The sequence below is a fragment of the Hibiscus syriacus genome, unplaced genomic scaffold, assembly GCF_006381635.1.
Source record: "Hibiscus syriacus cultivar Baekdansim isolate YM2019G1 unplaced genomic scaffold, ASM638163v2 tig00111330_pilon, whole genome shotgun sequence".
Lineage (NCBI taxonomy): Eukaryota > Viridiplantae > Streptophyta > Magnoliopsida > Malvales > Malvaceae > Hibiscus > Hibiscus syriacus.
Window position 1 is genome coordinate 2,272,985 of NW_024063059.1, and position 14,670 is coordinate 2,287,654.

General features: G+C 31.7%; 1 protein-coding gene across 1 annotated transcript; it reads right to left on the reverse strand.

Annotated features, from left to right (window-relative positions):
• Positions 1-7,052: 7,052 nt before the first annotated feature.
• On the reverse strand, positions 7,053-8,432 carry LOC120158675 (F-box protein At3g44326-like). Its single transcript, XM_039169474.1, has one exon. It carries the CDS (start codon positions 8,398-8,400, stop codon positions 7,303-7,305), a length of 1,098 nt encoding a protein of 365 aa, XP_039025405.1. The 5' UTR covers positions 8,401-8,432; the 3' UTR covers positions 7,053-7,302.
• Positions 8,433-14,670: the final 6,238 nt, after the last annotated feature.

Here is a 14,670-nt window from a genome sequence, read left to right on the forward strand (position 1 = left end):
ATTGAAACTTATCCATAAAGCCAGAGCTATTAACCAATTGCTCTATAGAAACAGTTTTATTGCATATAATAATATAATGGGTTAGCTGAATATTATCCATAAAGCCGGGGCTATTAACCAATTGCTTTAGGGGGATAACTCAAGCATAACAGACTAGTTGAATATTATCCATAAAGCCAGGGCTATTAACCAATTTCTTTAGGGGATTAACTCAAGCTTTATTGTATATAATAATAATATGAGTATACATCTCAAACTTCTTAAGCTTGTTAAGAAGAACTTGTTATAGTCTAGATGTTTTAGAGGAAGTCAAAAAATCTCTTCATTAGAGTTCAATTCCCAAGAAACTTATTTAAACTAGATTTACCTATTTGTAAAAATTATGTTCATCATCGAATGTCATCAATAGAAAAATACTCTAGTCAGTTTTGTAATGTAATACAACAATGATGCCCCATGTTGTACGCTCCTATATATAAATACCAAGCCTTTTTGTAATTCCTTTCAATAGGAGTAGGCTATCTCATATTTGTAATAGGATATTGTTTGGGTGTATTTCTTCTGAGGTAAGATCAATGGTCCTTGTTTTTCTGGTTTTCAATCTTGATATTTTGTCAAAGATTACGACTCTAATCATGCAGAATTTTTAATCCAGTTGATATTCAAAGAACTGCAAGATTACAAAATTGATTCAATGCTCATAACCTTAAAAGCAACACAAATTTATTTATTGCAAAAAAACGGAGAAAGGAACAAAAACAAGTTCAAACAGAATGCTGAAAATAGAAAGGTACTACAGTGGTAGATAACAACTTCCACTTATTTATTTATCATGCCACATCTTTTCTGTAACTGGTCCAGGATTTTCATCCTTATTTGCCCCCCATTTCTTGTGTCAACTTCTTTGGATAAACCTTCAGATACACAACTCTTTCCTTCTTCCTGAATAGTTTCCATCATCATCTTTTTCTCCCCTGACTGGAGATTGAGCTCATTTCTAGATCCATAACAACTTTTACTAAGGATGACAGCTTTGTCCTGATTCTGATTATATATTTTGGCTGTAATTGGAGTAGTATTCACCAGACTCTTTGTATTGTACACTGCCTCACTTGTTCTCATAAAATTTGATACAGGTGTTTGAGGTTTCTTCAGACTTGCATCTTTTTCATTCATTCTTAGACCTATAGGCCAGTCTCGAATTACCTCTCCTTTTACTTCTTTATCATTTATAATTAGGGAGGTATTGAAAATTGAACGTTTTATCTTTGGCTCAAATACTTCATTTTCTTCTTCCCCTGCAGCATGTACTTCATTTGTTTTGATACTACCAACTCCATTTTGGGATTTGATTCCCGATTGTTTGATCAAAATAGACTGATCCTCCACTTCTATGATTCCCTGAACCAAAAGGTCCTGAACTCATTGTTTAAAGCGACCACAATTCTCAATGTAGTGTCCTCGGGCTCCAGCATGATAGTCACAAAAAACTTTCTCATTATACCAACTTGGATATGGAAGCAACAAAGGCTTAGCTCGACATGGAGCAATAATCTGGGCCTAAAGCAACTTGTAATATATCTTGCTGCATGAAACTGAAGGAAACTTGGGTAAAATTTCTCCAGACATCACTGTCTCATTACAACTGTTTACTTTGGTTTCTTTAGCTTTCTTCAATGGCACTGAAACTTCTTCCATGCTTCTCTTCACCTTGATCTTTGTCGCATTTTCTAGGGTTATACCCAACTTTTGGTGGCTTATTGGATTTCCACATTCCCTGACAAAATTATGGTCATTTGTTTTCATTGTATCAGCTACATACTTCATAATTCCATTCAAATCTTTTTCAACAGGATCCTCCAAGGGTTTCTCTCCATGGATCACAACATTCATCAGGTTTATCAGCTTGGTCATTTGCTCTTTTGAATCATCCTGAAACTTTTTTGCATGATCAGTCATCTCTTGTTGAGTCTTGATAAGTTGCTCTTGGAATTTCTCAATTCTACCAACCCTTGCTAAAATCTCATTCATAGCTATTATCTCTCTTTAGGAAGACCAAGTTAGCTCCACTTTGATTTCAAAAAGTCTGTCATGGAATCTTCCCCGAATTATTCCACATGTTTAAATGTATGCAAAATATTTTTAAACAAAATGTAAATATGTAAAGATGCAAACGCAAAAAATGAATATATGAATACGAACGTAAAAATGCAAATATAAAAATGTGAATGTAACCATAAAAATGTAAATTGTGCAATACAAAAGCAAACATAAAAGTATAAATGCAAAATGAAAAATGCAAGGATGCAAAATGCAAATGTATGTATGAAAAGGTATTACTCAAGAGTGATCATCTAAGAACAGATTTCATTGAACACAAAAGTTTCGGTACATCAAACAAAACTTTACATATAGGGATATCTTTCACTTCTAACTTCTCCAAAGCACAGTTAGTTTCCATTCATGCTCAAAAGTTTAGTCTTCAGTCTGCTTCATCTCCTTGTAAAGTCAGTTAAATCTATCATTTAAGAACCATATTGCTTGTCTGGACTGCAACTTCTTCCATGACATTCTCTTTCATCTTCTGTGTCACTTCTCGGAGTTGCTCATTTTCCCTTGTAAGAGAACCTTTCTGTCCAAGAAGTTCTTGAATAAGATCTTTATATATGTTGCAGTTCTTTTTCAGCTTGGTGACCCCTGTGATCCACCCTTCTGGGGTGTTTCCTATGCCAGTATTTCGAAAGGCTTGACTGATCTTCTGAAAATCTTCATGCATGGTTTTCATTTCTGTGCTCAATTTCTTGTTTTGGTCGTTCAAGTCCTTCAAATAACATGCTTGAGCTTTATAAAAACCTCCACTACTCTGAATGCCCTGACAGTTGTTCTTACCATAGACTGCTTTTGGTATCAATCTGGTAGGATCTTTGTGTAACCCTTTTGGTATTAATATAACTGGTTCTCTATGTACAAAACTTCCCTCGATCGTCGTAGTTTCTTCAGGATGTTTTTCCTTGGCCGCATCATATTTTGTTTGATCATAAAACTTTTTGTCCATTTACGATTTCTTTCCAATTTGATGAACAGTCTTTCAAGTCAACACCTTTTGATTATGCCATGATCATACAATGCAAGCAAAAGAAATAAGAAAAAATAGAATAGTTAGTACCAATTAATGGAAAAAAATCTATTTATCAAGGTATAAATCCTAACCTCATGCTTTCTAGTTCCATGCTTTGTTTGCAAAAATTAGCTTAACCGCATGATTTCTAGTTTGCATACATTTATTCAGAAAAAAGAAAAGGAAATAAAAGCTAGAACTTATTTCTCCTTTGTGCATACCTACTAACAAAATTTCGGCATGGTTTCAGATCGGGAGAGTTTCTAGGTTTAATATATGCAGGGCTTCAGTTCTAGGAGTAAAGGTACTCGAACTGTCCTTGTTGATGCCCCCTTGGGCTGTCAAACCCTCAATCCTAGTCCATCATAGACTTAAGCGGATCGAGTTCAATTCGAGGGGACACATTTCTTTATGCCTGACACGGAGAATAAATTCTCACGAAGACATAGAGCATATGAACCCCGAAAGATACTTGCTAGGTCTGACACGGAGAATAAATTCTCACGAAGACGTCGCTTTCACTCCCACTTAAAAAGGGACAAGCTTGATTAGAAAGCTTTATGTTATGCAATGCAAGTGTTGTGTGTGAGGAGAAATGTTCAAACCTCTGACAAACAATTAAATGAAAAATTTAATATTTAAAAATAAAGTAAAAATAAAAAATATAATAAATATTATGAAAATCATAAGTAATAAAAATTTTGAAAAAAAAGAATTAAAAATTAAATAAATAAATTTTTAATTTCTAATTAATAGAGATAATTTATAATTAATTTCAAAGCATGACCAGTCATTCCCCAGCGGAGTCGCCAAGCTGTCGTAATCGGTTTTCGCCCGGGCACGAAATTTTTACTCGGCGGGAAAAGTGATGTGAATAAATAGTTTTTAAAATGTTTTGGGAGTCGCCATCGGCCTTTTGGGTCAGGTAGGTCGAATACCTAAAAATTATCTTTTAAAAGAGTTTTTAAGAAAACATCAGTTAAAAGATAAACTAATCTGCTTTTTTAACCAAAGATTCGTTCTTTTTAATAATAAAAAGGGATTCGTGGTCGATTACGTTTGGGGAAGGATTAGCACCCCCATAACGCCCAAAATTGGTGCTTATTAATTATAAATTGTCTCTATTATTGGAAATTAAAAAAATCAAATATATATTTAATTTATAATCCTGTTTATTTCAAATTTATAATTTTAAGAAAATATATTAATTTATATATATTAATAAGATATTTATTTATTTAGAAATATCAGAAAATGGCTTCTAGGTGCTTTAAGACAACTCTTTTTTTAATATTAAAAAATAAATAAATATTAAAAAATATAATTAAAAAATAGATTAATATATAATTTATAAAAGTAAAATATTTATTTATTTAAAAATATCAGAAAATAGACATCCAGTTGCTTTAAGACTGTCATTTCTTAATATTGAAAAATAAATAAATATTTAAAATATGATTATTATTCCTAAAAGTAATTTATATAAAATTAAATTTATAAAATAGGATATTTATTTAATAGAAAACAAATAAAATAAATATTATTTATTTATATATATATTTATATGACTAAATAAGAATAATAATAATAATAATAATAATATTGAAAATAACCATATAAAATTAAAATATAACTAAACAATGTCTAAAACAAATAAAATTTAAAATAATAGGATTAAAATGCAAAATATAAAAATTAATAGAACTTATAAATAGTGATTAATATATTAAAAGCTTTTATTCAAAATATTTATGAAATATAAGTGATTAAAAGTGTAATTTACCCTAATAATTAACACGGGATTAAAATAAATTTGTTTAAAATTAAAATGATTAATCATGATATTTTACCTTAAGTATATATTAATTTAATGACTAAAATATAATAAATTAAAATTTAAATGCAAAATTAATATGCTCAGAAATGAATTCCAGTGACTAAAATGAAACGAAATAGAAATTAGCATGCAAAAATCAAAATAAAATAAATAAATAAAAAAATCGGTGACTAAACTGTAAATAGACTTCTAAATTATAGGGATTATTTCATGATTAACCCTTAAAATAAATGAACAAAATAAGAAGCTCCTAAAAATCAGTGACCTTGCGTGTAGTTTACCCAAAAAATAAAATAATAACAACTCCCACTTTTTTTTCTTTCCAGTAACGTGTTCCCTTCTTTTTCATTTTTCTCCTTTCACTCTCCTTTTTCTCTTCTTCTTCTTTCAACTCAGTAACCCAAAGCTCTCCTCTCCTTGGCTCGGTCGAGAGCCATTCAACGCCTAGGCCTCGACACCGACCACCGTAAATCGGTGACCAAACACTCTTTCGATTATCCCACACAAAACTCAAACCTAAAAATTTATCCTTAAAAAATTTTTTAAATCCCGATTTGGGATTAAACTACCAAAAACGAGACTGAAAATCTCAAGCCTTTCTCCGATTCTTCAACCGACGTTTCTCCGGCGACCTAGACTCCGACGAAGAACTATGAACGAGGTAAAATCGTTCCTTTATATTTCTATTTTTTTTATTACTGGTTTTTTTATTTCGAAAAAAATAAAATATGAAATACCAAACTGAAAAATAAAGATCAAATGTAAAAATAACCTTTGCTTTATTTTTGTTTCTGATTTTCTTTGTATTGTTCTTGATTCCTCCGTCCCTCTTTACATACTGTTATGGGGTTTTTATAGCCACAATTTACATGTAAAAAAATAAAGATTTACATTATGTTATTTTTTGTGATGATTGGCTGATTCAGGACGTGGAGCAAGGGAGGTCGTGGGAGCTATCGACGACGTGAAAGTTGCTGAAACGTAGAGGGACAGTTGTTCTGGTGTTGGAAGCTACTGGAACACTGTTGTGGTGGAGGGACAGCTGTTCTGGGCTTGCTGGAATATGCTGGAGCTACAACGTGGAGATGGCTACTGTCAAGGTAAAAATGGTGATTACAAGGCTTAAATACCCACGCGTTTCACGGGTTCTGAGTAAATGCTTTTCTTTAACCTCCTAGTTTGCAAATAGCTCAATTTGGTCCCTTTTTGTAATTTTAACTTTTGAATTTTAATGTTAATGCAATTTAATCTTTATTTTTATTCACTATTTTTAATTTCTTTAAATCGATACAATGATCATCTTTTTATTTTCTAGTGTTATTTTTTTAAATACTAATTTTATTTTTAAGGAATTTAGTTTTAATCTCCAAACTTCTTCAAATGTAAGTAATCTAGATCGACCTTTTAATTGCTGAAATTTCAAGTTTTGCGATCAAGACAATTGGTAATTGTGTTGGTACTGAAAGGATAATTTGAGGGTGCTCATCATTCCTCGTTTGTAATCGATTCACAAATTCAACAAATTTCTGGTAAAACACGGATTCGGTAAATGGGTAAGAATTAGACATCTAATATGCCTAGTTAAAAAAGTTCGATGGCCACTCCATCAATCAAAATCAAGTCGAGGCGTGAACCCAAGACCATCTGAAAGACCATTGCGATATAGTATTTATTATATATGATCAATAACTTGTAAAATTATATTATTTCCTTTTTTATGTTTGTTTATCAATACTAAAAGTTTTAAATTAATATGATATTTATTCTTTTTATATCGTTTGCTGTATTAAACTATTTCAATAGTAAAAGTAAGTATTGCCCGAATTTAAAAAGATATTGGCTTCGAGCAATTATGTCTATTATATATATTATACTATCAATAATTAAAAAATATTATGATCATATATTATTAAAATAAAAAATTCTTGATTTTCGAATATGAATACTGAATGAGATAGAGCCCTGAATCACCGATCGGGTTAAAACCCTGGAGCAGCCTCCACAAAGACGAGATTGACCTCAAAATGAACACCTCTCACCCAAAATTCATCACCCACCACAGTTTCTGCAGGGATTACCAACTCCTCATCCTTCCTCTCAGTAACTGAAGCTCTTGTACAGCATAGAGTCGACAAAGACATCCCAAACAAGAAACAAAAGAAAATCAATGTGTGGTGACAAAACAAGACCAAAACCAAGCACTCTAAACCAGAGAAGTTGCCACGGAGGCAACTGGCAGATGGAAGACCTACCACTCATGCGTATATTAAATATTACATGTCCGTGTTTATTTGTTTTCTCAACACAAATGTTTACTCTTATTATATGCTCTTAAGTTGCCATTGGCTTAAATGGGTAAAATATGGTACCCTAAAGTTATTAGGATTGCAACTTCAATTGATATACAAACCCAATCAGCAATGGATTTTTGGAGCTTCTTTTTCCTCGTCATCTCTTGCTTTAGCCCCTCAAATTGTTGGTACCCCTTTTCAACAGCATGGAGATTATTAGTTCTTGAGCAATATAGTGCCTGGTTCAAAATTATCAGATTCTTGCCCCCATTTATATATGTTCCATTAGTGTCCTCAATGCGCATGCTTATCTCTTTCCATCTCAAATACCCTTGTGTTTCCTCTATGTAGCATGTTGCCACTATTAGACATTTAGCTACATTGTCAGGAAGTACATTCTCATGGACTGGGATGATGCACCCAAAATGTAGAATATATTCACCATCAGTTGCCCATATTTTCTTCACTAACAATGGCTTCCAGCTCGACAGATTCGCTGCCTTGCCTTTCTTCTTATCCAACAGCACCCAACTTAATCGAATTCCCTCTTTTAACTCCTCACAATGGTCTTCGGGTTCTCCCGTCTTCTCAAGCGATAAAAAGCCGTATTTGCCGTTGGCAGAAAGGAGTAAATCACCATTTTCGATGTCCTCATCATGGCTAACATCCGAGAGAACCATTTTGAATGGACGGTTCAATAAACAACTCATAAGGCCAATCTCCGTCTCGTTGTCAACGTGATCGGAATCGACTGTTCTTGGTATGCCATCTAAAACACTGGAAACAACACATTTTTCTCTGTAGTAAACGTCGATAAAGGAAGCAAAATCAGACGGGGAAATGTGGGGATGTTGGGTAGGGAAGTAATCGGCATCTTTGTGATCACCATGGAAAATAAGTGGGTAAGAATCAGCATAGAATCTGCTAAAACAATCCATTGGTGGGGAGGAAATAAGGTGTTGGGCTCCCTTTAGTGCAGTAGAAGGCCATGTGGAGTGACACAACAGTTTCCATAACCTTTGGTCTCGAGCTATACCATGGAGGTCCGAACATGTGCATGCAGCTGAGGCCAGGGTTGAACCATCTAGTCGAGCCATGATATCAGCTAGGATGTCCCTGGATAAATAGTTCAAATCACATTGCAAACTCTCCATTTTTTTCTTATTTTGAGGTCAGGTACCTGACCCATCTCGCTATTCATATTGATTGATATAAGACCACGAAGCACACCATTGACCGGCATGTTCCAGAAATCGATGGACAATAAAAAATTAGGCCAAAGATAGCGAACAGCCAACTACAAGGTTGGCTTGCCAACTTTTGAACCTAGGCTAATTGCCAACAGCCGAATTCTTTAATGTGAATGACCATTAAGTTCCTTCAAGCTATTAAGTTCTAACCTCTCCAAAATAGACGTCCTTTATTAATTTCTTGTTGTGAAGTTGAAAAGTCGTTATCAAATTAAACTTGAGATAATTTACACGTTTACGTTGACACATCGTAATTGTTCTTTAGTTCTATTTATATCAGTATATCAGTATATCAGTACTAGATTTCTTTTCCTGCTATGTACGGAGATAATTGTATTTATAACTTGTTATTATGTAAAACATAAGGGTAAATTATGCATTTAGTACCTAAATTATCAGTTTTTGTACGTTTTAGAACCTAAACTTTCAATTTTTTGAAAATCACACCTAACGTTTAGTTTTTATTTCATTTTAGTACCCGTCGTTAAAAACATAAACGTGTTTAATACCTAAACTTACAAAAAGAAATTCAAAACTAAACGATAAATTTTGAACATGGGTATTAAAATGAAACAAAAACTAAACTTTAGGTATGTTTTTGAAAAAATTAAAAACTTAGGTACTAAAATAGACAAAAACTTATAGTTTAAGTATTAAACGTGCAATTTGTCCTAAAAATAAAATTGTTCATCTTGTTTACTTTTTATTTTTGTATCTTGTAACTTCTCTAAATTTCCTCAGCACCTTATGGATTCCGAATCTTAGAAGAGCATCTCTATATCTCCGAAGAAAAGACTTGAAATATCTCACGTTTCTTGAAAAATTGTGACCTTTAAACATAACCTCTGATAATTTCACGTATCTCATCAAAGTTATCTCTATTGACATTAGGTTATATTCACTTTGTCTGTCACGAGTAGTCATAATGATTTTATGCCTAGCACCATCTTCTTTTTTCGTCTTGTTCTCAAAATTTTTATCATAGACTAATTGGATAAATAAAATCATTTTGAGGACTAATTAGGTAATTTCCATGTTAGGGTCAAATATGAATTATTGAGTAAAAAATTAATTCAAATGATTTACTCTATGAAGTTTAGCGACTGAAACGACAGACAAATTTTAGTCCATTGGTTTAGAGAGAACATTAAATTGAGTATATGCATAAATAAGGTTTTTGCGTTTGATTATGTATTGATTCCATTATGCGCGTTGTACATGTGTGTTATTTTCCCAAGCTCTAAAGGAAGAATGGTTGGAACCTTGGAGGAAAGAAACAAGTTGGACATTAAGCCTCTTCTAGTCTTATTTTGGTAATTAGTAAGCAAGTACAAAAGTGAGTGCCTTGATTATTTAAATGCATGAATTGTGTAATTGGAAGGCTTATGATGATCCTCCCACATATGTGAAGTTGCTATTGTGTCGAGGCATGTAACTTGTATCTTTCATGTCATGCATGATTGATTATGTGAATTTTCATTCATATATGCAGTTACAATTCTAGAAATAATTTTAAGGGTAAATATATATATATATATATATATATATAAGAAAATTTAAATTTCAGGGTGGACATCATCAATAAAATAAGTTACTAATCAAAGAAAATTTAGATTTCAAAGTGGGCACGTGTCCACCCTCAAACCTCAATGGATCTGCCATTGCTAATGTGGAATATTAATAAAATATGGAACTACATTTGAGTGGAGCCCATGTATTAATAAGAGTAAAAATATAAATTTACTTTTAAACGTAAAGTTAGAATGAAAAAGATAAAAATTCTACTTTTGCGATTAGTTTGAAATCACCGTTTTCACCGTATTTTTTTTACCCATTTAACATTAATTTTGTGGTTAAAATGAACTTTTTAACTAAATAATGCTTTTAGACAGTCTTATCAAAGGGTCTAATATTAAAGTTAAAAACAACGGGATTTTTACGAAAAAAATGAAAAGTCTCAATTATAAATTTACCTGCATTCAGTCATCCTTAATCGATATAAAACTCTTGAATATCTACATTGTATATCTTAATCTTAGCTTTATTATAAATACATATATACTTTGGCGCATCATTTTATGTTCATGGTTATTTTAAATATATTTATATTTAGCTTTTAGTTTTTAGTTTTTAATAAAATATTTATCATATATATAAATATATCTCAATTATATAACATAATTATATTTATACATAAATATGAATTTTAAAATTATTAATTAAATCAAATAACTTAAAATTTTAGATTAAAATGATTCAAATATATTGAGTTGGAAAAAACATATATTTTGTGAATCTATTAGTCTATTTATGATTAAAACGGAAATATGAGATTGACAACATTAGTTTATTTTCAATAAATTCGACATACTTGTCCAATATATTAACAACGCAAATAAATTTTAATTTAATTCGGCTGATTTAATTAGAAATAATTGGATTGGTGTTTCACTTTAGGGTAAATTATGCGTTTATTATCTAAACTATCAATTTTGATCCGTACCTAAACTTTTAATTTTTTCAAAACCATATCTAAATTTTAGTTTTTATTTCATTTTAGTATCAATGTTCAAAATTTTACGTTAACTTTTGAAAACAATTGAAAGTTTAAGTGCTAAAATGGACAAAAATTATAATTTATGTATTAAACGCGTTAAGATTTTTAACAGTGAGGTACTAAATGAAACAAAACTAAATATTATATATGATTTTGAAAAATTGAAAGTTTAGTTACTAAAACAAACCAAAACTAATGTGGCCAAACTTCATTCAATAGAAGTAAGAAATAATTAATTACTACTTAATTGATTAAAGCTAATGGCTTGCATATAATTTGGGTAGAATTTACATTAAGGAAACCAAAAAGGTGAAATCCACGGCAAAAGTTCATCGAAATCGCCATCATTAGTTGATGCTTTAGTTTCTTTTAGGGTGGACTTAGACCCCAATTTTTTTGTTCGAAATAGTGATTAGTATGGAGAAACATAAGATTTTATGTTAATGGTGTCAACTTTTACAATTTTAAAAGTGATAAATTTAAGAAAAATTATAAAGTATTCGATGGGTAACGATGAGTATCATTAACGATAAGCACCGTTAATTTAATTTATAAAAACATAAATTCTAAAGAACTCAATATATAATTATAAATTAGTTATAAATTTAAAAGATAAATTATTTAAAACAAGTATGCTAATGAGCACCTAACTATTGTCCCTTTTCATTTTGACTAATATTTTTGAAATTTTACAAATTAGGTCACTCAACTATTTAAATACATTCAATTAAGTCACTTGCCGTTAATTTAACTGAGAAGCTGATGTGGCGGTTAAAATATTCGGTATAATTACACATTTGGTCAATTTTACTTATATATTCTATCAATTTGGTTCTAATTTAATAAATTAAAATGAACTCAGCCCTCAAATCTTTTAAAATTAAAAAATAAAATAAACGAAAGTGGTTATCCTAGAATGCAAACTGTAAAAAGTAGCAATGTAAAGCATTTTAGTATGGTTTAACCTTAAATACTTATTCACTTTCCAGTCCTCTTTACTTTGCACAACAAGCTTTGAACTCTAAAGACATCATTTTCTGTAGATAGTAAGTCTACCGCATTTTTTTCCTGATTCTGTTTAATGAGGCATTGTTGGTAATTACTATTTAGAAGCTGATGTTTTACATGCATGAACATTTGATCTCGAGAGAAAGTCCATGGCAATAATTAAAGAAGAAAATGCAAGTGACGATAACTCGAGAATTAATGAAATTACCTGCCATTCCTCAAATCCTTGCCAGCCCTCAGAGTTGAGTATCTTAATCGTAGTGGGGGTTCCACTTCCACTCTTCCCTACCCCCTTCTCATCGAACCAGCCTTTGAAAACTTTACCAAAGCCTCCCTCACCAAGCAGCATGTCAGGCCTAAAATTCTTAGTTGCAGCCTTCATTTCAGCAAAACTGAAGTCCCTTAGGTTAGGGGTGGGCAAAATTTGCCCATCTTGAAAAGCCTCGTCCCCACTCGAAGCCGAGAACCTGCTGTCCTGGGAGATGTTACTGCCCCTAGATGTTGTGTTGTTGGATGTCCGAGATTCAACTATGGAATCCACAGAATTGAAATGTGCTTAGCCTATATGTCATAACTTTTAAAATATTTTAAAATTAAAGATTTGAGGGTTAAGTTTATTTTAATTTATTAAAATTAGGACCAAATTGATATATTACATAAGTAACAATGACCAAATGTGTAATTGTACCAAATATTTTAACTGTCATATCAACTTTTTCATTAAATATTAACGACAAGTGACTTAATTGGATGCATTTAAATAGTTGAGTGACCTGATTGATAAAATTTAAAAAATATTAGTCAAAATGAAAAGGGGTAATAGTTAGGTGGTCACTAGTATAGTTTACCCTTTATTTTTAAATAATTTATCTTTAAATTTTTAACTAATTTATAATTATATGTTAAGTCCTTTATAATTTAATTTTTCATAAATTAAATTAATGATGGTCGTCGTTAGTGATGCTCATTACAACTCGTCGAATGTAGAAGAATCATCTTAAATTTAAACAGATTATTAATACAAATATTAAAATAAATAAAATGCATGATAATTTAATTTTTTTTTTGAGGAAACGACTACCCTCAATCATCCTTGGATTCATCTCTTCATTTCTCCCATATTTAAAATGATAAAGAATTAAGATCATTGTTTTGAAAACCGAACCGGACTGGTCGATTCAACCTGTTCAACCGAGAACCGTGTGCTAGTCCGGTTCAATCTAAACCGGTTGAACCGCTACTAGTGAACCGGCCAGAACCACTGAATCGTTTGAACCGGACCGGCTGAAAACCGGAAAAAACCGGAAATTTTGTTTTTTTTTTAAAAAAATTAAACCAAACAACGTCGTTTGTTAAACGAGCCAAGTCGAACTCGACTCGAACTTTAAAACTTTAAAAGTAAGCTCAACTTGACTCAAACTCACAAGCTAAAAATTATCAAGTTCAACTCAAACTCGAAATATAATATTGAAACTTGAACTCAAAAAGGCTTGAACTAAAAAAAAAATTAGAAGCTCGATTGAAGCCTAAAATTCGAGCTTGATCGAAGTGAAAGAATAGTTCACTCAATGCTTACCAAAAGGCTCCATGATTTTAAATGTCAAATTACCTCTATTATTTATAGAAGTTAGTTGTGATGCTCTTCTATGTTTCTTAGCAATGTGGGATTGTTTTGTTCTCATATTTTTACTCTTTAGACTTTTGAAATGCTCTTCTATGTTTCTTAGCCATGTGAGATTGTTTTTAAAAAAAATTAAACCAAACAATATCATTTTGTTATGATTTTTTTAACCCCAAATTTATTTTTTAATTATAGTTATATAATTATATTTATTATTTAATATGTTTTACCTTAAATATTATGTTGTAGTTAATTTGAATCATTTTGTTTCACTTGATTTTATGGTTTTTAACTTATATATGTTATGACTTGCTTTGAATATGACTTGTGATATAAAAAATTATTTTTTATTAAATATTTTTGGTATTTTTATTTAATTTTTTAAATAATTATGACGTCGTCCGGTTCTTCCGACCGGTTCGACCGGTTGAACCAGTGAACCGGTAGCATGGCCGGTTCGCTAACCGGTCCGGTTCTGAAAACCATGATTAAGATGGAAAATCCTCTTAACGCTCTCGATCCCAGACTCCCAAAAAGGTAACGCTGGCACGATGAAGATCTATCGGATCCCGTCGCCTCCTCCCCTGGACCCTTCCGCTCAAATGGATTGTGATTCTCGACCTTCCTCCCCTAGACCTGCAACCTCCTACAAAGAAATGCTCACTGGCATCTCTAATGGCCAAACTAAAGACAAAACTACAGATTTGGTCGAAGTCGACATTGAACTTCTAGAACATGACATCGTCATTGGTTCCTTGAACGACATCACCACCATTGATTTCTCCGAACGTGCTCAAAACTTGGCAATTAGAAGCATGGATCTTGTGCTTGTGGTTAAGGTTCTTGGCCGTCGTATAGGGTACAACACCCTCCACAATCGCATCTACAACATCTGGAAGCCCTCTCTTCCTATTAAATTAATGGATATCGAGAACGACTTCTTGGTAAAATTCAACCATAAAGATGATTATCTTAAAGTCCTTACCGA

Excerpts from the sequence above, each read along its gene's own strand:
- LOC120158675 (XM_039169474.1), bottom strand. The coding sequence starts at position 8,400 with ATGGAGAGTTTGCAATGTGATTTGAACTATTTATCCAGGGACATCCTA.